General features: G+C 45.2%; 14 protein-coding genes across 14 annotated transcripts; 8 read left to right on the top strand and 6 right to left on the bottom strand.

Annotated features, from left to right (window-relative positions):
• Positions 1–490: 490 nt before the first annotated feature.
• On the top strand, positions 491–1,456 carry B9G98_03951 (hypothetical protein; the record flags this gene model as incomplete). Its single annotated transcript, XM_024810508.1, has 1 exon — positions 491–1,456. One exon carries the CDS (start codon positions 491–493, stop codon positions 1,454–1,456), a length of 966 nt encoding a protein of 321 aa, XP_024666276.1.
• A 1,334-nt stretch (positions 1,457–2,790) lies between these two features.
• On the top strand, positions 2,791–4,384 carry B9G98_03950 (V-type proton ATPase subunit B; the record flags this gene model as incomplete). The annotated part of the gene is made up of 2 exons (XM_024810507.1): positions 2,791–2,824; positions 2,880–4,384. 2 exons carry the CDS (start codon positions 2,791–2,793, stop codon positions 4,382–4,384), a joined length of 1,539 nt encoding a protein of 512 aa, XP_024666275.1.
• Positions 4,385–4,619: 235 nt separating this feature from the next.
• On the bottom strand, positions 4,620–5,147 carry B9G98_03949 (DNA-directed RNA polymerase II subunit rpb4; the record flags this gene model as incomplete). Its single annotated transcript, XM_024810506.1, has 1 exon — positions 4,620–5,147. One exon carries the CDS (start codon positions 5,145–5,147, stop codon positions 4,620–4,622), a length of 528 nt encoding a protein of 175 aa, XP_024666274.1.
• Positions 5,148–5,382: 235 nt separating this feature from the next.
• Positions 5,383–6,261, top strand: B9G98_03948 (Cytochrome c heme lyase; the record flags this gene model as incomplete). Its single annotated transcript, XM_024810505.1, has 1 exon — positions 5,383–6,261. The coding sequence occupies one exon, from the start codon at positions 5,383–5,385 to the stop codon at positions 6,259–6,261; it is 879 nt and encodes a 292-aa protein (XP_024666273.1).
• Positions 6,262–6,380: 119 nt separating this feature from the next.
• B9G98_03947 (Dihydrofolate reductase) lies at positions 6,381–6,965 on the top strand (the record flags this gene model as incomplete). Its single annotated transcript, XM_024810504.1, has 1 exon — positions 6,381–6,965. The coding sequence occupies one exon, from the start codon at positions 6,381–6,383 to the stop codon at positions 6,963–6,965; it is 585 nt and encodes a 194-aa protein (XP_024666272.1).
• Positions 6,966–7,088: 123 nt separating this feature from the next.
• B9G98_03946 (hypothetical protein) lies at positions 7,089–9,725 on the bottom strand (the record flags this gene model as incomplete). The annotated part of the gene is made up of 1 exon (XM_024810503.1): positions 7,089–9,725. The coding sequence occupies one exon, from the start codon at positions 9,723–9,725 to the stop codon at positions 7,089–7,091; it is 2,637 nt and encodes an 878-aa protein (XP_024666271.1).
• A 423-nt stretch (positions 9,726–10,148) lies between these two features.
• Positions 10,149–12,035, top strand: B9G98_03945 (hypothetical protein; the record flags this gene model as incomplete). Its single annotated transcript, XM_024810502.1, has 1 exon — positions 10,149–12,035. The coding sequence occupies one exon, from the start codon at positions 10,149–10,151 to the stop codon at positions 12,033–12,035; it is 1,887 nt and encodes a 628-aa protein (XP_024666270.1).
• An 81-nt stretch (positions 12,036–12,116) lies between these two features.
• Positions 12,117–13,190, bottom strand: B9G98_03944 (Ubiquitin domain-containing protein DSK2; the record flags this gene model as incomplete). The annotated part of the gene is made up of 1 exon (XM_024810501.1): positions 12,117–13,190. The coding sequence occupies one exon, from the start codon at positions 13,188–13,190 to the stop codon at positions 12,117–12,119; it is 1,074 nt and encodes a 357-aa protein (XP_024666269.1).
• Positions 13,191–13,319: 129 nt separating this feature from the next.
• On the bottom strand, positions 13,320–14,987 carry B9G98_03943 (Putative steryl acetyl hydrolase mug81; the record flags this gene model as incomplete). Its single annotated transcript, XM_024810500.1, has 1 exon — positions 13,320–14,987. One exon carries the CDS (start codon positions 14,985–14,987, stop codon positions 13,320–13,322), a length of 1,668 nt encoding a protein of 555 aa, XP_024666268.1.
• A 1,384-nt stretch (positions 14,988–16,371) lies between these two features.
• B9G98_03942 (Transcription factor atf1) lies at positions 16,372–17,388 on the bottom strand (the record flags this gene model as incomplete). Its single annotated transcript, XM_024810499.1, has 1 exon — positions 16,372–17,388. The coding sequence occupies one exon, from the start codon at positions 17,386–17,388 to the stop codon at positions 16,372–16,374; it is 1,017 nt and encodes a 338-aa protein (XP_024666267.1).
• Positions 17,389–18,240: 852 nt separating this feature from the next.
• Positions 18,241–19,887, top strand: B9G98_03941 (Isocitrate lyase; the record flags this gene model as incomplete). Its single annotated transcript, XM_024810498.1, has 1 exon — positions 18,241–19,887. The coding sequence occupies one exon, from the start codon at positions 18,241–18,243 to the stop codon at positions 19,885–19,887; it is 1,647 nt and encodes a 548-aa protein (XP_024666266.1).
• Positions 19,888–20,062: 175 nt separating this feature from the next.
• Positions 20,063–21,124, top strand: B9G98_03940 (Galactose-1-phosphate uridylyltransferase; the record flags this gene model as incomplete). The annotated part of the gene is made up of 1 exon (XM_024810497.1): positions 20,063–21,124. The coding sequence occupies one exon, from the start codon at positions 20,063–20,065 to the stop codon at positions 21,122–21,124; it is 1,062 nt and encodes a 353-aa protein (XP_024666265.1).
• A 49-nt stretch (positions 21,125–21,173) lies between these two features.
• Positions 21,174–22,052, bottom strand: B9G98_03939 (Protein BIM1; the record flags this gene model as incomplete). The annotated part of the gene is made up of 1 exon (XM_024810496.1): positions 21,174–22,052. The coding sequence occupies one exon, from the start codon at positions 22,050–22,052 to the stop codon at positions 21,174–21,176; it is 879 nt and encodes a 292-aa protein (XP_024666264.1).
• A 328-nt stretch (positions 22,053–22,380) lies between these two features.
• On the top strand, positions 22,381–24,072 carry B9G98_03938 (Myo-inositol transporter 2; the record flags this gene model as incomplete). The annotated part of the gene is made up of 1 exon (XM_024810495.1): positions 22,381–24,072. The coding sequence occupies one exon, from the start codon at positions 22,381–22,383 to the stop codon at positions 24,070–24,072; it is 1,692 nt and encodes a 563-aa protein (XP_024666263.1).
• Positions 24,073–25,274: the final 1,202 nt, after the last annotated feature.

Genomic DNA, 25,274 nt, shown 5'->3' with positions numbered 1-25,274 from the left:
GCATCGCAACCAAGTAGAGGGTAGAGAGCTCTCACTGATTTCGTAATTCGTCAATGATGCATGTCCAAAGGCTGCAGCCATTTCAACCATATGGGTTTTTAAGCCGCACGGTCAACTTTGTGTGCTTTGTTGCTTACTTTTTTCTCTTTTAAATTCTCACTGTGTATCAAAAGGCACGTAGTGTTCCTATTTTATATGGAAAAGGCCCGATCAAACTTATGGAGGTTAACTAACTGTTGTAAGGTCAAAGACTCAGGGCAGGCTCCTCGTATTCTCCAGTTCTATGCATAAATAGAACCACATCTCATCACCAAAAGGATAGCCACGTCAAAGACGACGCCGTAATAAAAAAACAACAACAACAGCTCAATTAGACAACAATGTGGAGCGTGGCAGAAGAGATGGGGGGGGGGGGGGGGGAGGAGAGTACTAAGCTGTCTTGCCCAGATACAGCAACGTAGGTAAGCACGCACTCTCTAAGCTAGCTTGGATGTTGCCGACACTCAGAACTTTGTGGGAGGGACTATGTGCCTCAGTGGACGAGGCCAGCGCGAGCAAAACTCCACAGTTTTTAGATGAGGACTATCCAGACTTGACTGGAGCTGTTTGGGTTGTGACTGGAGCCAACGGAGGCATTGGTACTGAAGTGGCGAAGAAACTCGCTAGGAAGGGTGCGAAAGTATGGCTTATCGCAAGATCACATGCCAAGCTAGAAGAGACGGTTCAACTCATCAAAACAGAGCAACCAGAAGCACAATTGGATACATGCGTTATGGATTTCTCAGACCTTACAACTATCAAGCCTGGAGTTCAAAAGATCTTGAGCAACCATACCGAATTACATGGAATAATACACAATGCAGGCGTGATGTTTGCAGAAAAAGGGCTTAAGACCGCGCAGGGGTTCGAGTATCAAGTAGGAGTCAATAATGTTGGACCTCAACTTCTTCAGCATTTCCTAGACCCACTTCTCGAGAGGGCAATGAACAGGGACCCCCGCTCTGATCTGCGAATTGTATGGATATCTTCATTGGCGCTCTACTTGACCTCATACGAGTTCGACAAACCGAATGACACAACCAGGAGTGTCACAGAGAGGTACGCGTTTAGTAAGGCGATCAATTACGTACAAAGTGTTCAATGGCCACTCCACCACCCTGGAACTCAAGTTTTGTCAGTTGCAGCCCATCCAGGAATCATCAAGACGGAGCTGTTTAGACATACGGACAGCTTCTCCGACAGGCTCATAGATGGTCTCAAATGGCCACCCGAGTACGGTGCTTATACAGAGCTTTTTGCTGCGCTCAGTCCAGAGATTTGCAAAGAGGGAAGTGCATTCGTTGTTCCGTTCGGTCGCATCGGCCGTGTCAGCACTGAGCTATATAAACGTGCTCACAGCAGCCAGGGCCAAAAACTTTGGGACTGGATAGACGAGCAAATAGAGCCTTACAAATAGAACCATATATGCTAGTAAACTAAGATTATATAAATTGGTAACAGAATAGCATTAATTAGGCGAGACTAGGTCTCCGCTGCATCACCATGCATCACCATGCACACGCACGTACACCCCACCAAAACATACAGGAAGCCGTTATAAGAAGTACGCTCAGTCAGGTTGGTAATATATACTTAAGTATCTATGCGATTAAATCGTTCGACTGCCAGTTGAACAAATACCCATAAGGTGTTGTTCCTCAGTCGCAAGATCTTTTCAGGCGTTAATGCGAAACATGAGGTAAAACGAAACCTTGAGCAGTATAAAAAAAGACATCAACAAAAAAACATTTTGTAACTCATTTTTAAATGTATTCAGTTTATTTGAGTAAGCAGCATAATTGTATACGACGAATCAAACATTCACTTACTCATCATTTACTTCAAATAGATTGGCCAGAATAGAGCACATAACTCAACGTCCAATGATATAGCATATATGTATTAGTAATATAAATAGTGACAAAAACATTATCTGTAATTAGTAAAGTAAAGTTGAGAAAAACCTTAAAATGGTTTAGAAATGCATCGGTTGTATTTTGACAAAAAAAAAAAATTCACTTTTGTAGCAGGGTTTTCCAGATCCTGCACCTAACCGTTCACTACATGAGTAAACGACGGCACTTTGAATATTCAAACGGTATGCAATTCCCCTAACAGGGTAGATAAGCGTGAAGCAAAATTTGATATTTATAGTAATGAATAGAGAATTGGTCGGCATAAAATCAAGAGACATCACAAAAGAGATCAAGCAAACATAAAAACATTCATTCCATGGCACGAAGAAAATAGATAGAGCGAATTCGTCCTGTCTTTCCTGTTTTGAAATAAGTGAAGTATAACTTTTTATCATCTTGGTTTGATACCCGTTCATTGTCGTAAAAACTTTTACAGATAAAATCCATTATAATTATGACTGCATGGGTTAATAAAAGTACTCAAACCAGATTCGAACTAGCGATCTTAACATTGCTGGTGGTACATCTTCCCAACTTGGCCATTAGGCCCGATACGTCATTGTAGTGCGCTAAGTCTATGGCCACTCCACCGGCTCCCACGTATTGTTCAGAATAGTCTTTTGTCCTAATACCCCTTCACATGTCGGAAGGTCCGCACCGAGAGATAGAATGTACAGTATAATCTTCTTAATAGCTTTCAAAACGATAAGCTTCGCACGAAGGAAATACGCAGGTCATATGTTACTTTAGCTGAAGTGCGTACGAAAGCTATCAATCACGAAAAACAGCGGACCACATAACAGCCCCACGTAAGCAAAGGCTCCTCATCATACCAATGAGTGCCGCCAGGGTGTCTGATAAGGAGCTGTGTAAGTACTTAGATTCAACATCTGTTACCAATTGCAAGAGGAATACTAACTCAAGTCGAAATCAATAAAAAGGCCGTAACTAAGAATTTTGGCCTGGAACCCCGGTTGAGTTACAACACCGTGAACGCCATCAACGGGCCCCTTGTTATTCTTGATAAGGTAAAAGTTCCTCAGTTCGCAGAAATTGTGAACCTCACCCTTCCAGATGGAACAGAACGTACTGGTCAAGTTCTTGAGGTCAAAGGAGACCGGGCGATTGTGCAGGTTTTCCAAGGTACTTCAGGTATCGATGTGAAGAAAACTGTGGTGGAGTTTACAGGAGAGAACCTCAAAATCCCCGTTTCAGAGGATATGCTTGGCCGTGTCTTCAATGGAAGTGGCACTGCGATCGATAGTGGTCCTGCCGTCCTTGCCGAGGACTACCTGGACATTAACGGGTCGCCCATCAATCCTTATACACGTACCTATCCCGAAGAAATGATTTCAACGGGAATATCTACTATTGATTGCATGAATTCAATTGCTCGTGGTCAGAAAATTCCTATCTTCTCAGCTTCTGGTCTTCCGCACAACGAAATTGCAGCACAAATTTGCCGTCAAGCATCACTTGTTCGTCCTACAAAAGACGTTCATGACGGACATGAGGAAAACTTTGCAATTGTGTTTGCAGCTATGGGTGCCAATTTAGAAACTGCGAGATTTTTCCAACGTGACTTTGAGGCTAGTGGCTCACTTGAACGTACAACACTTTTCTTGAATTTGGCGAATGACCCAACGATTGAGCGTATTATTACGCCGCGTTTGGCTTTAACTGCTGCAGAGTATCTGGCATATCAGACTGAGCGCCATGTTCTGACTATCCTTACAGATATGTCTTCCTACGCCGATGCTTTACGTGAGGTATCAGCGGCTAGAGAGGAAGTTCCTGGTCGCCGCGGCTATCCAGGTTACATGTATACAGATTTGGCGACAATTTATGAACGTGCTGGCCGTGTAGAGGGTCGTAATGGCTCTATTACTCAAATTCCAATTCTTACCATGCCCAACGATGATATCACGCACCCCATTCCAGATCTGACAGGTTATATCACAGAGGGACAAATTTTCGTGGATCGCCAGTTGCACAATCGTGATATATATCCCCCTATCAACGTTTTGCCCAGTCTCTCACGTCTTATGAAGGCGGCAATTGGTGACGGCATGACTCGCAAGGATCACTCTGACGTTTCTAACCAGTTGTACGCCAAATACGCTATTGGCCGTGACGCGGCGGCTATGAAAGCAGTTGTCGGAGAAGAAGCGCTCTCAAACGAGGATAAGCTTTCCTTGGAGTTTTTGGATAAATTCGAGAAAGGGTTTGTTTCTCAGGGCAAGTATGAAGACCGCAGTATTTTCGAATCTCTTGACCTTGGCTGGAGCTTGTTAAGAATCTACCCCAAAGAACTTCTGAATCGTATCTCACCTAAAATTTTAGATGAGTTCTACGACCGCCGAGCTAGGAAGTCCGATGATGACGATGAAGATGGTGACGAGGAGGACATAAAGGATTCAGCGGATTAACTTGACCTCGTTCACCCCCGCGGACCTACAGTTTAGGTATAAACCAGAAGAAACCGATTTAGTAGTTATGTTAAGTTGGGTTAGTTTCAACTGATTGAACTGTTTGTATCGGGGGCGAGGTAACACTATGAGAGTGTCCGGTATTGCGCTCTCAGCTTACCCAGGTGATAAATCCTATCGTATATGGCTATGATGATATACAAGAAATATCGTTGCCGTATTATCAGTTACCAAATTAACCAAAGCGGCGTAAGTTATCAAGAAGTACTTGCAGTTCTTCATCATTCTTTTTGTATGCCAAACTTGGTATAAGGGATTTGGCTTCTTCAGCATCCTCACAAACCAACGAGCCTAGTTGAGCAATTTCGAATGGATGGAGATCCGCATTTTCTTGAGATTTTAGTAAGTGCTCAGCCGCGCTTACCGTTTGCTCGTCCTTGAACCTGGCGAAGACCGATAAATACTCTTGCGTTTTCCGTAGAATTTCATTCGAGTTCGAAAAATCTTCCTCATCCTCATCGTTGATGTCTCCTGAAGACTCCCCTTCATTGTCCCTTCTACGTTGTTGCAAAGCAGCGTTGATGAGTAGTCTTGTTTCCGACAAATTCAAAGCGATCAATGGGGCTTCTGTACCATCATGTGAGGTCTGTCGTACATCAAATTCTGGACCAAAGTATAGTTTGGCTGCGTCCTCCTCTTCTCTTTGTGCAGACTGATGAGGACGTCTACGCTCCTGGAGAATTGTAGATGTGGATATGTTCATTAGATAATGCTTCCTGCTCAGGGTCTATTGTAGCCTTTACCAGATGTTACTATACTGTACTATATATGCCGTTCATGAGATAAAGGATCTTATAGCTCTAATTATCGGCTTCGCAGATCAATTTAGAACTCTTGAAAGTTTTGTCGCTCACTAAAAAAAAACTATGACCGATTACACAGCGAACAAATATCTGTCGAATTATAAGAAAAAGCAAAAATTTGCTCACATAATACTGATGGGTTGGTTCTGGATCACAGAAAAGGACGGTTCAACCGCCAGCGCTGCGGCTACGGATGCTATGCCGGTCGCAAAACTCAAGCAAAGCTTTACAGGCCTTTTCTGGTCATCACCAGTGGATAAAGATGCTCTTTTTAGTCAGGGCATAGAGGAGAAAAGACTCAATACCACTGAGCCGATCTCCAAGTGCCCAGTGGATCACACTAAACTAATGTCGAGAAAAGTTTCTCAATGCCCTGTTCACGAGAAAGGCAGTTTAAACCCCGATAATAACATGCCTGAGTTGTCTTCCCTCAAGGTACCGGGACAAAAGCTGGATCTTCCTACGGAACGAACAATTTCATCGATCCCGAAGGGCAACAGCGATACTTCAGGACATTGGGAGTACCCCTCGCCTCAACAAATGCTCAATGCAATGGTTCGAAAAACTGGACCGGCTGGAATTCCTGAGGATGCTGTGGAAAGCATGGTGGACGTGCACAATTTTTTGAACGAAGGTGTGTGGCGCGAGGTATTGGAGTGGGAAAAACCTTATACGGACCGCGTGAATGTGATGCCGAGACTATTGAAGTTCACCGGTAGACCGGAAGATCTCAGTCCCCGAGCTGCATTTCTTCAATTGCTAGGCAAAGTTTACCCCTCTCGTTTCGCCGGTCCGTTACCATTTGACCGCCACGATTGGATGGTGTTACGGATGACACCATCGGGAAACTGGCAAGAAGTCAGGTACGTTATAGATTTTTATGAAGCCCCCGATGATGGCGATAAACCTGTGTTTTCGGTCGATGTTCGCCCCGCTGCAGACTCTCTTGGGAATGTTATGGATCGACTAAAACGTTCGGCTGGGCCACTATATGATAAGGCTATGGGGAAATAGAAATTACCCAAATACATGGATACGGTTCTCTACTAATACCTATATTTAATTGTATTGTCGTGTTGTTTTTGAAAAAGGACCCTACAATACCACACACCTGACGAGACGCCTTTGCTGACATGCGTATGGATAGCGGAGTAACGCTTGTTCTTGCTGCGACCTACCCCGGCTTTGGTATCGGCAGAGCTGGCTCTTTACCTTGGCGCCTAAAAAACGAAATGAAGTTTTTTCGACAAGTCACTGATGGAGGAGTGGTTATAATGGGGCGCAAAACCTGGGAGTCAATACCTCTCAGGTTCAGACCATTACAGAATCGCGTAAACGTTATTGTGTCAAGAAACCCAGATTTTGAACTACCGGATGGCGTCTTGTTTGCAAACTCGTACGAGCAAGCCCTAGAAAAGGCGTCTACATTAAAAAAAAAAATGTTCGTGATAGGCGGTGGTCAACTTTATGCAGCTGCTCTCGAACACCCTGCCACAAACTTGATTTTAATGACACAAATACATGATCCTGACAACACCTTCAAATGTGACACTTTTTTCAATTTTCCTGCTGAGGAATGGACACGGGAGACGGAAGATCAACTCCGTCGTACACTGAGACCACTGACCATTAATGCTACAGTTTGCAAAGAGGTCGGTGTATCTTACGAATATACACTATGGTCCCGAAAACCTTCCTCGACTAATGAGGAAGATTGAAGAGCAATTTTACATATATTTGAGATGTGTTACTCAACTGTGTTCTCTCCTATAATAGCTTGTGTACGGGACTGAGAGCTTTCAGACGAGGACTCAGCTTTTACAAGTTAAACTATACTTAATTCAGCGAACTTTGGCCTCATGAAAATGCACATGAAGTGGAGTTAGGATGGTATACGACCGACGGGTCCTCAAACACCATGTAGTATCGGTCACAAGAGACGCTAATTGACCCAGCCTATCTAGAGATGCTAGCCTTTCGTTGTAGTAGCTGATGGTACCTTTTGTTGCTACTATGAGGGAGGCTAATGCGTCACTATACGCATTGTCACCATTCTTGAACGAGGCGTATGATGATGATATGGTCGCTTCGGCATCTTTCAAACACGATTCTATGGAGCCAAACACGCCCACACGACTGTCACGAGGTGTTGAAAATGAGAGTTCACTCAATAAGTCTGCAATTTTCAGACAAACTTTGTAGTAAAGAACTTCGATGTTGATATCTGCAGCAAATTCGTAGCTCGACGTAATTTTGACAGTTGAGCTCTTCATCACGCTGTAATCGCTGATGGGCTCTGGAGAAAGGGTCTCATTAGTATCCCACTGCATATTAAATAGATGAAGAGACTGCGTTCTAGCTCCTGCGTTGAGGTTTGTAGTAGTGATTACTTCCTCCTCCTTGGTAATAGTTTTCACAGCCAACGCTTTGTTGAAGGCGCCTTTCATGCTATCCAAACTTAATTCCACGAAAAACGTATAGGCTTGCCCAGCCTTGAGATTTCCGAGTTCAATTTGAACAGTTTTCCTCCGAGAATCACTGTGGTCAATGTCGTTCGAAAGGTCGTCTTCCGCAACACGTTTCATTGTTGCTCGACCCAGCTTCATGCATGCGAGACTGATAACACTCAGTATTTGTACATCATCGGATGGATGAATACTCACAACATTGTTTTTTAGCCTATGCATTTTTTCAAATTTCAGAAGCTCTTCCATGGGACCAATCAGTCCGTTCACATTCTCTAGAAGCACATAACGACCGCCAGTTTTGGATGAAATGTTGCTCAGTATGTTCGAATTAGAGGTCGATATATCAAAGGTGCTTATCGGTGTACCTGCTTTGATAAAAGTCCAAGGAACATAAGAGAATGAGGCATCCTTGAGGTCACTGACCACTATAACAGATGCGAACGAACGAGTAGAGCAGTAGCTAGAGAGAAGCGACTCACAGCAGGCAAGAAGATCAGTGTAATCAAAAGAGGACTCGATCTTTGAGCTTGTTAGCGATACCAGTTCTTCTGTTATAGCATCCCAGTTGCCACACACTTTTCTGCTGAGGGGGAAAGATTTGAGAAGCGAATGTCCGAAAAAAACAATCCCGAGTCGGTCAAAGGAGCTCATAGTAGAATGAAGCTTTTGAATAGCCTGGACTACTCTTCTCGTTTTGACACTATCTGCAACATCAGATAAGGATATGCAAAATACTAAATCGAGCGGGACTTGTGGTTCTCGCATCAAGACATAGTTTTGAATGAAATCTCTATCTCCATTTGGTCGAGGGGCGAGTGGGAACTCGTATTCTGGGTTATAAAGTGCTAGCCGCCATTTATAAAGCACACCCTCGTCTTCTGTACTCAGAAAGAGTTCGGGCAAAGCCTTACTCAAAGTGATCAAACAAAGAGCTTTACCTTTTTCTAGGTCTTCAAGCTGCACCTGTTCAATGTCCTTCACACTCAATATAAATTGGACTGTTTGGTTTCCTTGCATATCCACCCTACAAATGATCATCAACTTTGAGAACAGATAAGCGTAGCAACGTACCCACATATTATTGCGGTATGTCACGTAAAGCACATCTAAAAGCCTCAGCTTTCCTTTCGGTACTGAAGCTAAAAGCTTTCCATGGAACGATACTTTTGAAAGCTCCTCGGTGAACGTCCGGCCATAGTTAATATCTGCAGCGGACGAACGATAGTCATAGTCACTATCTGAGTGTACGGGAACTTTCAGCTTCGCCAAGCACACTATCTTTTTTGTCTCATCAGAGATAGTTTCGTATGCTGGGGTTATACTGGCTTCAAGCGCAAGATGATTCCTAGTCTGAAAAGGCGCATAGAGGGAGGTATAATAGCTGCAGAGGTCCGAGGAGTTCAAACTCGGGGAAAAGGCGGGCTCCAGTGTCTTAGTACTGCGAAGTGGCGGGGTATGTGGTTGTTGGTTTGCAACACCATAGCATATATCATCTCTCTCATTTGTCACATTGAGTTTGTACCTTGAGTTCTCGCAATGGAGGCACTGAAGCTCAGAAACAGCTTGTGTTATCATGTTTGAGTAGCATTCTTGATGAGCCCGGTGACCGCAGTCGAGCTCTATGGTATGCTCATTGCTCAATGTATACACCAGAGGGAAATCACAGACAGCGCAGTAACTCTCCCTAAAATTTGTTCTAACAAGGTTCTGGGTAGAGTAATAGCTTGATGTGCTGCTTATAGATCTGAAATCCTCAAGCTGGTAATGATGCTGTTGCCGCCCTGTTTCCTTCTTCCAATTTAGCGGTGTGCTTGTGAGATCATCGGGAGGAGATACAATTTCACAGCCATGTAATTTTTCAAGACTATTATTGACAAAATAGGAACCTCTCTGGCCTTCTGGTGTTGTAGGAGTTAGAGGAGTATCAGAAGTGCTGGATTTGAAAAGTCGCCGCAAGCGGTGGCTTCTTGGAGAATCCTTTTCATGAGCTGTAGGGTACAATCCGCTCATTGATATTTTTTTCTTGAACCATTCTCGATGCTCAGTCGTCTTATCTATTAGGAGTGGTAATTCGTTGCAGTTTCGTGCATGCATCAGCTAGCCACCCGTCTTCTGTTACAAAGTTCATTGCCCTAAAACTCGCTACTCGAAAAATACCAGGTTAATATGATATAATTTGAGCCAAATAAACTATTTTTTTTACCCCTTCTGTTTATCTCAAAGCTTGACTTCTCACTAGTACACTTACTGGACCACAAATGCGTGTGCAGATTATCTACTCTGCAGCAGGTTGTACCTCAATTGGGCAATGCTGCGAGCGGCTGATGCGCACACAGAAAACAGCCGCTCGGTTTGGAACACTGTTCCCACATAACTTGTGTCATAGTACGTTGCCAAAATTCGGTCACATACGCGCGGAGCCGTATTCATGAGATGGATGAGCCACATGAAAGTATCAATAGCTCGGTGAAGCCATCAAAATATAGTGAGGATAATTATAGTACCTGGACACACACCGAGATCGATTTTGTTCTGAGTATATTGCAAGAATGTCGTGTTTCTGTGACGCGAGAGCAAATTTCTGCTCAATCCAAGTCTCGCTGGCATATCGAGTTTTCCAAGATCTCTGGGCACCGCGATTGCTATTATCGCTCCGGAGAAAATATCTCGAAATTTTATACCCTGAAGCTTGAAAATTGGATTGAAAATGGGACTATAGAGGCAATGCTCGAATTTGTCTGGGAGTCGTATATTAGCTGTACCTGGCTCGAATTAAGACGGCTCTTGGGGTTTCTCCTCATAGAAGCCGCTAAAATAGCTCTTTCTGAAAACATACCATCTGATTTTATGACCAGAAATCGACAAAATGTTTTAGAAAAGATGGTTCTCGATGTGGACCCGAGTATTTGCACGGCAGCAACACAAGCCTACTTCCAAACTGGATCATTTCCAAATGAGACAACACTACTAAACACGATAGGACACCTCGTAACACACCGCAAAAGTAAAAAGGTGAGGTATGTCGCTTGTTCAGTTTTAACTCGAGCACTTGATTGTACACCTGGATTGGATCGCCTTCTGGCTTTGCTTCTTGGAAGTAAGTTACTCAAAATGTCAAGACTGGATCCTTCAGTGTATTCAAGAGCTGCGGCACTAAAAGCTATAAACAAGCTTTTCGCGGTTGATGTATTTCCCATGAGCGTTACTGATGTAGCGAACCTCGTGTCCACAGATGATCATCCTGCATTGCTCCGTCAGTGGGCGCACCTACTGTGGAGTGTTATTTTGTTAGGAATAGCTGAAGGAGAAGATTCCAGTTTCTTGGCTCGTGTATTAGAAGTTGTACGGCTAGTAAAAACAGGAACTCTATCAGATCATCAAGGTGCCATAATTCTTGCCCACCAGGAAACCAGCTGGCAGTCTTGTTGTCAGTTGCTTCAACATGACCTTGCGGATCATTCCGGCTTCCCTGACACTCTCAAACTACTCGTTACCTGGACTGGAATCCTCGCAAGTATGCCAAAGAGCCCGCATGTGAACAAAAAAGTAGAACCCAGGTTAGAGGCGGCTGAAGAGATCAATTCAGTGCTTGGCCTCCTGAATATGCTTCAATCGGATGAGATGAAGGCTGAGGGAATCCATTTGCTATGCAATGTTATGGTACACGGTAAATACAGAGAATTTGAAGCTATAGAGATGGTTGTTGACCGTGTTATTGAGCTTTTCGTATCGACCTCCACACCGGGCCTTATTTGTGTCATTGGGGATTTATTCCAATCTCTATATGAAGATCCCTATTATAAGGCCAGGATTAGTGCTAAACTAGACGTCCTTGCCGCGCTTATTCTGTCATCTAAAGATGGGCTCTATATACATAAGTTTGCGGCATTGTGCGGCACTGTTTTAAAACCCAGCCAAGAATTGGGGCAAATGGAGCCGGACGCTATTGCTAGATTTATACAAGCGAAAGTGGAGTTTGTTATGCATGTCGACCATGAGACTGTTCATTTTATTGAGCGCATTATTCAGTTATGCCCCAAGTTTCCAGAAAAGCTGATTCTCATCTTGAAAACAGTGGGGAAATACAGCTCGAGAGCTAAAATACACCAATGGCCACTTCCAAACTTCCCTATAGAGATTTGCTCGTGGCTGATTGAATATCTAAAGAATTTCAATGAAGCAGACAGAGAAACATTGGTTGAGTGTATCCTTGGGTTGTGGTATTACAACGCGCTTCCAGACGAGCTCATCGCGAATGTTAGACGAATTTTTTCGGAGCAGGGGTGGACTTGTAGAGAACTTGAGTTGATAGAAACTTAGTCGAATGACAGAAAAATCGCCCCAAGGAGTACAAACACCAATAACTAGATAGTTCTAATATGTGCTGTGCGAACATACAAGTTAAAAAGCACCATCCAGGAGTGCATCTATAGCGCCCTCTACATTCCCCCCTGATCGCCGCAGGGCCCTGATATTCCGGTCAAAATCATAGAATCCTAGTTCATTGAGCTGTGCTAGTTGATGTTCATAGCGTTCTTCGGGGGGCCGACTGTCCTCTTGAACAGCGGCAGCAGCTCCCGAACCAGCTAGACCAGAACCAAGCAGTGCTGAAAGGTCAGGAAACTGATTATTGGAGTTTCCAGCTGAGTTACCAAGAAAAGACAGAAGGGGATTCTGTCCACTCCCACTAGAGTTCGCGTTACTGTCGTTGGGCTCAGTAGGTCCTGGAGCCGGGAAACCACCAAACGATCCTCCGGATTCACCTGAATTTTCAAAAAGGTTACGGAGCATTTGTGCTTGCTGGAACATTTGCCGAAGTGCCTGAGGGTCAGACATCAACTGGCGGAACTCTGGGGTGCGCAAAAACTCCCTGAATTGTTGAGCTTGAGCAGGTGGCATCGAATCTAGCATAGGATTCATTTGAGACATTGTATCCGGGTCAGACAATAACATTTGCATTGCCTCTGAAAACCCGGGACGCTCCATCATCGATAGCACCTGGTCAATATCGGGTGTGGGGCCCATACCACCATCTGGACCAAACATGCTTGCACTAGGTAAATTTGCGAATCCAGCATAGCGCGCACCAGTTAAATCAGACAAGACATTGCCTGTGCCGGCGCCGGAAGCGATATTAGTAGGAACACCATGCGTGGCGCCAGGTCCCTCTTGAGCCCTTGATTGTGGTTCTTGAACCGCCATAGAGGTTGATTGAGCACCTGATTTTGATCCTCCTTTAACCAAGTGCAGAGAGTGGCCCGACTTGATGCTATAGACTTCCAAACTCTGGTCGTCTTTGAGAATACGGCCGGAGTAAATGAGACGTTGATTTGAAGCAGGAATATCATAAAGCTCTGAGAGTTTATCTTTCAATTCAGCGACCGTAGCCTTCGACGATACACATACTGTCTTTTTGTCGCCTCTTGAGGGCTTGATAAGTATCTCAAGTTGCTCAGGATGTTCACTGTCGCTCATGTGTAGTACGTTAGTCAGAAGCACGCTTTAGAACCGCGCAGAATCCGCTGGATCGGAAGGGGTGGTGGTGCTTGGTGGCCAATGTCGAAATGCTTTGCTTATCTTTTAATATATAAATGCGTAATTAATTCAAACTGATATCATTGCGGGCTCTGGAAATTGCGGTTGTATCGTGTTACGGGGAGAAAGTGTCGCCTTCTTAGCCAAGTTAGTGGCGGTGTCCGAGAGCTCGACTTTTTCGTCGCAATCGGGCTGGTTGGATGGATTAGCCGCTAACAACAGACTAGAGCGCGACCGTTTTGTAGCACTGACGCAGAAGCTCAGGGCTTTGTTGGGCATCGAAAAAGAATCCGACGCCAGCGCAGAAAGGCTACGCCTTAATTGAAAGGGACGCGATTTTTTTGGGGAGAAACCTTCCAACTCGTATTCAACTCGCTTATAAGTGCTCAATTCTGGGTCAGAATGAGTACGGATGGTATAAATACCACTTTCGGAAAGTGCCGCTAAACTCTCTGGGGCATTTTCCGGAATGGGTGCCGAATCTGTGGTCTGGGGCGATGTAATTGGAGAAGATTTCCAAGTCCACCGCCACGAGCCAGTATTGTTTTGTTGCTTAGCTCGGCTTTTACTAGAAAGACGAGCTGTGGCAGCAGTATCCGTCTCAGATGTAAACTCGCCCTCCATGACTGGTTGAACATACAGCGCGTTGGGATGGGCAGAGTCCAACCAGCCAGCTATGTTGTCCATGACAAACTTTGGACCAGGACGACGTAAATCGCAAATCAGACAATCATGCAAGCCGCGGGGTTCTTCAAAAGTATTGGTTAGTCTAGCCTTTACAGCAAACTCACGACACGAATCCCTCATGCTTTCACAGGCGCCCCACACCGTGAACTGACGTTTGGGTAGAACCCCCTCCCAGTACTCTGTACTTCCCATAATTGGATTGACAACGGGGTTACTTAGATCGGTCTCATCACAATAGGCCTGGCACATCTCATCCAAAGACGCTGCGTCAATGAGATCACGGCTTTTGAACTCAGTATACGAGCCATGATTATACGTCACCAGTGAGACCCACGGAGAAACCATTCCACATGCCCATACTGGATGCGAGCAAACGGGAACATCTTTCACAGGGTACTTTATGTGTTGGAGGAGAGCAAGTGCAAGGTTCGCGCCACATGAATCGCCAAGTAGGATTGGGCGCCTGCAGTTTCCAGTAGAAGTCAGAGTGTTGTAACAGTTCGCCAGCTCTTGCAGTTGCCCTGGGTACCTCGAAAAGGGTGTCACTGTGTAATCTAGGACAAGTAGAGAACATCGAAACCTTTTGAGAGCACGAGCTGCTGTTATAGCAAACGTTACCAGTGGCGGTGTGAGCTTGAATGCATACCCTCCACCATGGAGAAAAATAATAACTGGGTCGTCAGGGGTTCTGTCGGGAGCTTCGTGTATCCAGCGCGCACTAAACCCCGAGCCTTCAAAAATGCCATTATAATTGTTCAAGTCCTTGGCCTGACGCTGAGAAGATTTCAAAGTTACGCGAATCGGCTTGATGGGACAGACGATTCGAAGTTGGGGGATGGATGTTGATTTAGAAATGTATCCCATTGTTCGAACCTTGACTTCTTGAAACACAGGTTCATCTGGGTTGGTAACAAAACTTGTCGAAGACCAAAAGACCATTCTGGCAGGTAGCGACATGATCTTCATCGCGAGACCCATGCGATCAGCCCAAGTAACCTTGGAATTTGGACAACCTTCGTGATAGTCCCACTCACCTACTTTATCAGCCATCTTTGTATATTATTTTGTCACAAACACAACGCAGTAGGGTTGACTCCGTTAGGTACAATTCACTGCAAAGGGAAAAGTCTTCGTCAATCTTTGAGACCAAGTGTGTAGTGTGACTGCCGGTGTACGTGGGAAAACGCCTTAATTATACCCAGTTCGGCTTTCTAAGGGGTTAGCATTTTAGCAAACTCAGGGTAGAAAACCCAAACCCGTGTCGGAGGTAGCAGGTTGCTCTGCGTTGAGAGCTTCGTACATATGTATTTCCAAGGGACTATCTGTTGGCCTAGTGTGCTCATTCTGTTTAGATTCATCTTCTCATTCCCTCGAGCCCAAGGCTAGGCACTGCAAGAACGTGCTTTCAGTTTCTTGGCATTTCATTGCCGGTGTAGAGGTGCATGAAAATCATGTCCCTGATTAGGGCATGCGGAAATTGTGGGCTAATGGAGCGCGCGTAAGTAATGTAAGATGTGCGGAGCCTCAAAATTGATAGAAAAGAATAGAAAACGTTCAAAACTTTCAGATTGTCAATTCAACTTTATTTGCCATCTGATGGTTTAATCTTACTGGGTGTTCAGCCCCTCCTGCTTCAAGCCGCCTCGAAACCACTCTTGTTCGAACCCCCTACGCTTAATAAGGCCGAAAGTTGAAACTCTCGGAACGGAATCACTATTTACATCCGCTTTTGGATAAAGTTGTATCCCAGGTTAAACTATTGGCCTCCTAATCATATTTATTATTGAACCATTAAGAATCGAGTATAGTACATATCAAAGTGTGGCCACATTTCATGCGCAAGTAAAACTAGCAAATTGGGCGTATGAATCTCATAATGCAAGCTGATTTTTGCATAGCATGGAGGGCAGCGGAAAAAAGGCTCAACTACCGAGCAGCTCGAGAACTATTTCCAGAATACGAGGTCTTAAATAGCATCTCAGTACTTGCTACTGGAGTCGAAAAACGATTCAACTTTGTTCCATCTGACCAGGCGACAGTATACGACTTGACCCCGGAACAAGTAGCTGTCACCATCGTAGTAGTCTTTCAGAATTTACGTATTTTTTGCTATTCAGTATTAAAGCATTATCCGTTCGCCAGTGTTGATTTTGCTACTGAAGTCATATTCAGTTTTCTTCTCTAGTTCGATCGGATCTGTCGTAATACTCCCGTCTGCAAATCTTGAAAATCTTAACATAATAAACACACTGCACAAAACAATATGCTATCTAACTAGACTCTATAAAGACATAACAGCCTGTTTTCGCTTGGGGAGGGCATAATCGTGTGAGATCTGTACACAAGTTCATTTTTAATCTGATGCAGTGGTTTTACCTCGGCTGAATTGAATGCATCCATCTAGCGCTTTTTCTTTTGGCTAGTGCGTATTACGTTAGGTAGGCCTTTGACTAGCGGTATCTGCTGGCTTCACTATTGGCCTTGGGGCGTTGGCAATCACGGGCGAAGCGACTGCGGTATTTGGTGCGCTTAAAGGTGCTGAGGTAGGGGGGAGCAAAGAAATTGGATTAAAGTTAGTGTGAGAGCGCTGCATCATTTCGATTATACTGACCACAGGCCTTGGCAGCGTGCGTATATCATTGTGAGAGACGATGTAACCTTTCAACGTTTCCATTTGAGATCGTAAAGAGTTCAGTTCAATATTTAGCTCATCATTGACGGTCATCAAGTAATTTACCTTGCCTTTGAGATCATCCACATACTGCTTTTTTCTTTGTCGACATTTTACAGCGGCGATACGGTTCCTTTCGAGGAACTGACGGCGTTTCTCATCAGATGTGAGCGTGCTCGAATCTAAAGCTTCTGAACCACGTTTCCTTGAGCTGATACGACCAGGTGATGTTTCAGATTCATTTTGAGATCCTGGATCAACAGAACTATCACGCACTTGTGTTCCTCTAGTCTGATTTACAGCAGACCCATTCCCACTACTCATCATGTAGAGGCTGCTGGCTGCAATACTCTCACTTGATCGATTCCTTGGAAGGCTTTCTGCTCCAGAAGGATTGATAGTAGCCGCAGAGCTAGGAACAGCGTGTACCGAAGCTGGTGGGACAACTACCGGTGGGGAAGGTAGCGGCTGGGGGCCACCACCAAAGCTCTGAACTGGCGGCCCAAGCATAGAGCCCATCCTTATATCAGTCTGCCACCTGTTTACATTAGATCCAGTGAAGCCAGGCCCTGGAGAGGTGAGCTCTTGAATTCCCGGTAATGTAGGTGTGCGACCCTCAGGGTGTTGTCGTATGTCGCCACCATCTGGTGGCCTTAAACCGTGGCTTTGGGTATCTTTGGGGTCAGCATGCTGCGATTTCGAAGCAAATGATTGCTCGAATGGGTTGTGCTCGAATTTTAAGGACGTGGGGACATTCCCGAAACTGTTGGACGACGCCATTGTGCCTGGTTTTATGCGGTCAGTACGTCACTAAGCGTCAGTAATCGAAAAATAAAGGTGCTATACTCAAAGGAAGGGGTGGTAGTGGGGTAATATGTACATTCTCAATATCACATATTTCAGACAAACCAGGTCGAGTTTCTCGGTCAAAACTTGACTTTTTCTCAATTCTTTAAGACGGAACAACTATTGTTGGTTTCAACTAGATGCTAGATGGCCACGTGACCGAGTTTTGGGGGACACCAATGGCCATCACCGCTACCCGTGTTTCTCTCGTAAGCAGATTCCGGGGCCCTCCGATATTCCCGCGTAAGCCTCGGTCACCTGAACAGGCAAGCAATGGAAAAGAGTCAGTTGGGTCCACGAAATGTTCGATAGACTCCAACCATACCTGCTCAATTGTTATGTCTAGTATCAATGAATCAACTAACAAATTAGCTTATTCAAGACATCTGCTGTTTGATGGACGGCTACCTTGTAATACCGCGAAACATATTCGCGCTCCGCCGAAATCCGATTAGAGGTGGACCTGTTCAGTCATCGTTGTCACAATTAGCTACCGAGGCACGCCTAACCCTAACTCGAATTCTCCAGAACATCACTTACAATTTCAGCCCCAATAAGTCGCTGTGCTTGAATTGATTCAGAGTCGACTTTTACTTAGATACTAATAAATCCAAATACTCTCTTTAAGCAACACTTTTGAGGTTCTACAAAAGATTTCCCTCGCGTCACGTGATATAACCGTGCGCGGGTCCGGGGTAACCCCAGAAAAGCTCATGCAGCGTGTATGCAGCAAGTTGTATTTAAGAAGGTCACCACCCCGGCCTAACCTATCCCAACGAAATCAATATGGCCCCTATCGATTTGAAACAAGAACAACAAGCGTTCGACGCTGAAGTCGCTGCCGTCAAGAAGTGGTGGTCTGAGCCCCGCTGGGCTCAGACGAAGCGTGTGTACACCGCTGAAGAGATTGTCAAGAAGCGCGGTACTCTTGCTACTGAGTTCACCTCCAGCATTCAAGCCAAGAAACTCTTTGGTCTTCTCACCGAGCACGACAAGAACAAGACTGCCTCGTTCACTTATGGCGCTCTCGACCCTGTTCAGGTTACCCAGATGGCGAAGTATTTAGATACGGTCTATGTCTCTGGATGGCAATCTTCTTCCACTGCTTCTACCTCCAACGAACCTTCACCTGACTTGGCTGATTACCCTATGGACACCGTCCCCAACAAGGTTGAGCATTTGTGGTTCGCTCAGCTTTTCCACGACCGCAAGCAACGCAATGAGCGTATGTCTGTACCCATGTCTGAGCGCGCCAAGCTGGAGTACGTTGATTATCTCCGCCCCATTGTGGCCGATGCCGACACTGGCCACGGTGGATTAACTGCCACTTTCAAGTTAACTAAGATGTTCATCGAGCGCGGCGCTGCTGGTATCCATGTCGAGGATCAAGCCCCCGGCACTAAGAAGTGCGGCCACATGGCTGGTAAGGTTTTGGTTCCCGTTCAGGAGCACATTAACCGTCTTGTTGCCATCCGTGCTTGCGCTGACGTTTTTGGCTCTGATTTGCTCGCAGTTGCTCGTACCGATTCTGAAGCCGCTACTCTGCTCACTTCCACCATTGATTACCGTGATCACTTCTTCATCGTTGGTGCTACCAACCCTGATGTTCGTCCTTTGATCGACGTCATGGTTGAGGCCGAGAGCCAGGGCTACACTGGTGATAAGCTCGCTAAGGTTGAGGCTGATTGGGTGAACTCCGCAGGTCTCAAGCTCTTCAACGAGGCTGTTATCGATGAGATCAAGAAGGGCAGCTACTCCAACAAGGACGCCCTGATCAAGGAGTTCTCTTCTAAGGTTGGCCCTTTGACCAACACACCCAATGCCGCCGCCCGTCAGCTTGCGAAGCAGCTGCTCGGCAAGGACATCTATTTTGACTGGGAGAAGCCCCGTGTCCGCGAGGGCTACTACCGCTATCAGGGTGGTACCCAGTGCGCTGTCAACCGTGCACGTGCTTACGCTCCTTACGCAGACTTGATCTGGATGGAGTCTAAGCTCCCTGATTACTCTCAAGCCAAGGAGTTCGCCGATGGTGTTAAGGCTGCTTTCCCCAAGAAGTGGCTCGCTTACAACCTCTCCCCATCGTTCAACTGGACCACCGCCATGTCTCCTGATGAGCAGCGCACCTACATCCAGCGTCTGGGTAAGCTTGGCTATGTTTGGCAATTCATCACCCTTGCTGGTTTGCACACTAACGCTTTGGCTTCTGCCTCTTTCGCCAAGGGCTTCTCTGAGCGCGGTATGCATGCTTATGGCCAGGACGTCCAAAGCCAGGAGCTCAAGCTCAATGTCGATGTTGTCAAGCATCAGAAATGGTCTGGAGCTGAGTATATTGATGATATCCTCAAGACTCTTACCGGCGGCGTCACCTCAACCGCAGCATTGGGTGCAGGTAACACTGAGACACAGTTTGGCCCGAAGGGTGGCAAGCTTTAAGCTGCTTCTATCTATTTAGTCAATAAATTTGATCTTTACTTTACATTGTAGCGTGACAACTCGCTTCTGACTAATTTCCTTGGCGATGCACTGAGCGCTTTAAATTGACGTGGATGCTTATGCTGCAGGTCAGCTATATAAGCATCCGATCGATCCGAAGTCTTAATCATATACAATGCTTTCTGGTGTACACCGCAGATACAATCCTCTTCACGATTCATGGGTTCTTTGTTCACCCCATAGGACGAGCCGCCCTTGGCAAGGGGCTCAAGAAGCAGTGACTGGAGATGACAAGCCCGAGTATGACGAGAAATGTTATCTCTGTCCCGGCAACACTCGCGCAAACGGAGAGCAAAACCCCGCATACAAAAGCACTTATGTTTTTCCGAATGACTTCGCTGCCGTTATGCCGATCACTCCGTATAGTTTGGCCGAGGAATCAAGCAGCTGTAAGGACAACGATCTATTCAAAGCCGAACCTGTCTCAGGTAACTGCTCGGTGATCTGCTTTTCTCCCAAACACAATGTGACCCTCGCACACATAACCCCAAGTGAAATTTCTGTGGTGATTGATGCATGGAAAAAAGTTTACCAGAGTGCGAGGGAAGATCCTGAAGTGAAATACTGCCAGATTTTCGAGAATAAGGGAGCTGCCATGGGCTGTTCCAACCCTCACCCACATGGCCAAGCGTGGATGACCAGTATTGTACCTGATGAACCTCGTATCGAGCACGAATCACTGTTGAAATACTATCAAAAGAACCAAAAGCACATGCTTGAGGACTACGTCGAGAAGGAGATAGCTTTAATTGGCACTGAAGGAGATCGGATCATCGATCTGAATGACACCTTCGTGCTGCTCGTGCCATTCTGGGCGACCTGGCCCTTTGAGACGATGATAGTCTCTAGAAAACGAATCCCTAATCTGTTGGATCTAGACGACAAACAGCAGCTCGATCTTGCTGATATCATTTCGCGTGCAGCTATTCGGTACGATAACCTTTTCAAAACCTCTTTTCCTTACTCCATGGGTATCCATCAAAGCTTCGTCGGAGGTGATGAGCCAGATGTGGAGCATTTACTCTTCCATTTTTATCCACCTTTGTTACGATCGGCAACTGTGCGTAAGTTTTTGGTAGGGTTCGAGCTCCTGGGCATGCCTCAGAGAGACATTACTCCAGAGTCTGCTGCAGCATCTCTTCGCCAGTGTTCTCTGAAACATTATTCAAGCTCGTAGTTTCTGTTGAATAAAATAACCTACGTTGAACCTTTAAGCTATGTTGAGGCTAAAATGGCTCATCCTCAGGCCTGTATGGCGTCTCAAACCCCTCGGCCCTCGCGTACAGAACGGATTGAATGTTCCGGAGGAGCAGCATATGAGGTGAGTCTGTCATGCCAGCATTCTGATCTTCCTTATAAATACGCTCTAGCTCGTTCTGAATCAGATCCTCGATCTCGAGAAGTTTTCCATAATAAAGAGTACGCTCCGTGATGGCCACGTCCAGATTGTGGCTATACTCCTCCAGTTGAGCTGAGTACTCGTTCAACTTTTGGTCCCTTGCAACTGTGGGTGCGGTGCTAAATCTACTAGAAGATTGGCGTGAGGCTGAGCCCTGCCGAGAAGCAACTGAGTCACTTTGTCTAGATCCATTGGACGAGTTCGACACGGATCGCGTTTGACGACGGCTAGCAGCAGACAGAGCGCGACCGTTGCCAACTAAACTGGTGCGGCTTCCAGCTCGGCTCCCAGCTCTGTTCGTACTCAATGGAGTCATCGGGACGCCTTGTGGACCAGGTGTCTTTCGCCGAGCTTCTGGTTCATACTCTGGTAAAGTACCTTGGGTTGAAACAAACTTGTAAATCCATTGTGTGAACTCTAAGTTGTCTTGGAGCCTACACCTCGCCAGTCTTGGAGCATCAAAAGGATGTTCTATTCGGTGTTTTGTAAAACATGCCTGTAAAATTTTATAGTTATGAAGGAACTCATACTCGTTGCGAGCATTGAACTTCACTTTTGCAAGAGGGATGTCACCGAACACGAGATCCATGAACTGGCAGTATGCAGCACCCGTTCCTAGTTCATCAAGTTTGGATATGTTCAACTGTAAGGTTTCATTGACCCATTTAACCAAGCCTTGTCGTGAAAGCGTTGGAACTTCACTCATTCACTTTCTTGCAAGTGTTGTTGTAATGAGCTGGCTTAGACGCGTAGGATAAGCTTACTGGAGCATGACTTCATAAGTGAGAGGGGTGTTTCATCCTTTCAGACGCGATAGAAACACGATTACTAGCACTGGAGAAGTGTAACTGTGAGTAAAAACATCGATCAACTATATTTTCGTATTAATTCAGTTTTTGGCATTTTGGCTAATGTTTGCAGCATGCTCTCGGTAGTCCACACAGCACTGATGCAGAATAAGACTAAGCTAAGTGTGCTTATTAACAGCCACCCGCATATCACTCCGAGGAGATCTTTTAACAATATATTGAGCTATGAGTGACGCTAGCTCTTTACGTAGGCTGAACTCCGAACAAGGATTCGAAATGCAGAAAAATGGAGATGAGCAGTTTGTTATCACCAGCGCCAGTGGAAGCTCAAGCTCCATTTCACACGAGTTCACCGACGGAAACGACAGAGAATACTCGGCGATAAATGATTCTATTGAGTCTTTGAAGCCTTCGCCTATGGTATTTCTTTTGACAATTTTGACATGCTTTTGCGGGTTCATGTTTGGTTATGATACCGGCTATATATCAGGTGCTCTCGTAGTTATTGGAAAAGATCTGGGTGGACACCTCACGGACGGTGACAAAGAGCTAATCACCTCTGCAACTTCTCTCGGTGCATTCATCACAGCCCTGATTGGGGGTGGCCTTGCAGACACGTTTGGTAGAAAATGGGTCATTTCATTCGCCAACATCATGTTTATTGTTGGAGGTGGAATGCAAACCGGAGCGCACACTAAGTGGACAATGATTGTTGGTCGCTTTATCATGGGATGGGGTGTCGGACTTGCTTCGCTTGTCGCCCCAATCTACCTCTCAGAACTTGCACCAACCCGATTTCGTGGCCGTCTTGTGGTTTTGAATGTATTGGCAATCACGTTGGGCCAACTTATCGCCTACGGCATTGGTGCGGGCCTCACGAACGTCAAAAATGGTTGGAGAATTCTAGTTGGTCTTTCCTTGATCCCTTCTTCTTTGCAGATGGTGTTGTTTGTATTTATGCCTGAAACCCCCCGATATCTCATTCTAAGAGATCGGCTAGATGAAGCTCGAAAAGTGTTGACAAAAGTCTACCAGGGTGCTTCGGAAAAGCAACTGAATGACCGGGTTTCAGAAATCAAGAGCGAGATTTTAGCCCCGCCAGTTGTTGCTGGTCCTAATGCGACTCGTAAGGAAAAGGCAAAAGCTGCGTTCCAAAGCTTTTGTATCAACTTTAAAGAGCTCTTCCGTTCTGCAGCTAATAGGCGTGCGTTGTCCATCGTGGTCGCCTTGCAGCTATTCCAGCAGTTTAGTGGCTGGAATGCTCTCATGTATTACTCAGGAACAATGTTCAAGAGTGTAGGATTTGACGACCCAACCTCTGTGTCGATCATCATTGCAGCCACTAATTTTGTGTTTACAATTGTTGCTTTCCTCATTATCGACAAAGTCGGCAGGAGAATTTTGTTGGTAGGCACAATGTGGGGAATGTCCCTTGGCCTCATTATCTGTGCGATTGCTTTCCATTACTTGCCTTTTGATACCAGTGATTCGGCGGCTGTCCAAGACGTCCTCAGTGGCCCTGAACAAAAGTGGGGTATTGTGGTCATTGTCTTCGTTTTTGTCTTTGCTGCATCGTACGCAACTGGTATTGGTAACGTTCCTTGGCAGCAGTCAGAAATGCTTCCTATGAATGTTCGTGGTATCGGTACTTCTTTTGCAACTGCGGCCAACTGGGCTGGCTCTTTGATTGTTTCAGCGACCTTTTTGACAATGTTGAATAATATCACCCCTACTGGAACCTTTGCATTCTACGCTGGCATCTGCGCGCTCGGTGAAGTTTTGGCTTTGTTTTTCTACCCGGAGACCGCTGGATTGAATCTCGAAGATGTTCACACGCTTCTCGAAAATGGTTATCAAGTAAAAGAATCTGTTCGACTCAGCAAACAGAAGCGTCAACTCTACCAAGCTCGCCATTGAGTTTAATATTTAATATTCCAGTTTTATTTATGAGACGGACCAACTGATTGATCTCGTGTAGTTGCGGTGGTAGGAAGCTTCTACGCATTCTCATGTACAGAACAAACATGGTATCTTTCTCACAACATCGATAAGCTTTAAATCATTGCAAATCGAATATTCTATATTATTATATCTACTGGGATGATGGGATGCGAATGTTCCGATGGAACGATTTAGGCATGACTACAGTATCATACTATGAGATACACATCAACGGACAACTCCTACAGACTCATCATCGATATAATTGCTCTTTTGTTCGGGTAGCTTATTTCTTTCTAGAATACCTTCAAAAACGAAAGTGTATCCTCGTTGCTCGCAGTACACTTGAAAAACTATCTACCTAATTAAACCTTAGCGTGTCTGTTTTTGTTTCCAGAATAAAGTCATACTAGTAAGACACAATTACAATCCAATTTTAATGATTTCATCCCCTGAAGTACATTTTTTTTGCTGGTCTTGTACGAACATGATGTTTCAGCTGTTGTGTCTTTAGCTGTTTGATTCGATTGTAAGTACTGGAAATACAGAGTATTTACTCAATGCGACTCTACGTTCCGTAGTAGACAAATACAATGTACAGTCCAGTTGGTCTTATTGTTTACTTGAGAATGATCTTATCTGTGCTGCCACAAATTGCAAAAGAAGAAATGTTGTTTACACTAGAACTATAGTGAGTGATAATTTGTCAATTTTCATTTATACGGTTTGAAAAGAGCTGAGGAATCGTGTGATAAGCCGAAGTTGCAAATGCTATGTTTCTGGTTATGCAAAAGTTCTGGTGGCCAAGATCGTGGAAATAGCTAGGAATAAGTCACATTCGTTTTCTTGTGCACTGACGGGCGTCTGGTGTAGTTGGTTATCACGTGCGCTTAGCATGCGCGAGGTCCCCGGTTCGATTCCGGTGTCGTCCAATTTTTTTGGTTGAGCCACAAGCAGTCTAATAATTCTCTTCCTGTCAGAAAAAACCAATGGTAACTGTACTATGTTGCATATCTCTTCTGTATTTTGGTCTGTTCCAAAATAGAACTATCGTAACCTCTTATGGCTGCTAACTAAAGTGCACATGGCCAACGCTCCTGAGCTATTAAATTGACTAAGCCTAAAAAAAGGAGGATACGATTAACCAGACGAATTCGAAATACCAAAAAGTATTTATA

This window comes from Wickerhamiella sorbophila, assembly GCF_002251995.1.
Source record: "Wickerhamiella sorbophila strain DS02 chromosome Unknown contig2, whole genome shotgun sequence".
Classification (NCBI taxonomy): Eukaryota; Fungi; Ascomycota; class Dipodascomycetes; order Dipodascales; family Trichomonascaceae; genus Wickerhamiella; species Wickerhamiella sorbophila.
The sequence above is the reverse complement of the archived record's forward strand: the minus strand, read 5'-3'. Positions and strand labels throughout refer to the sequence as shown.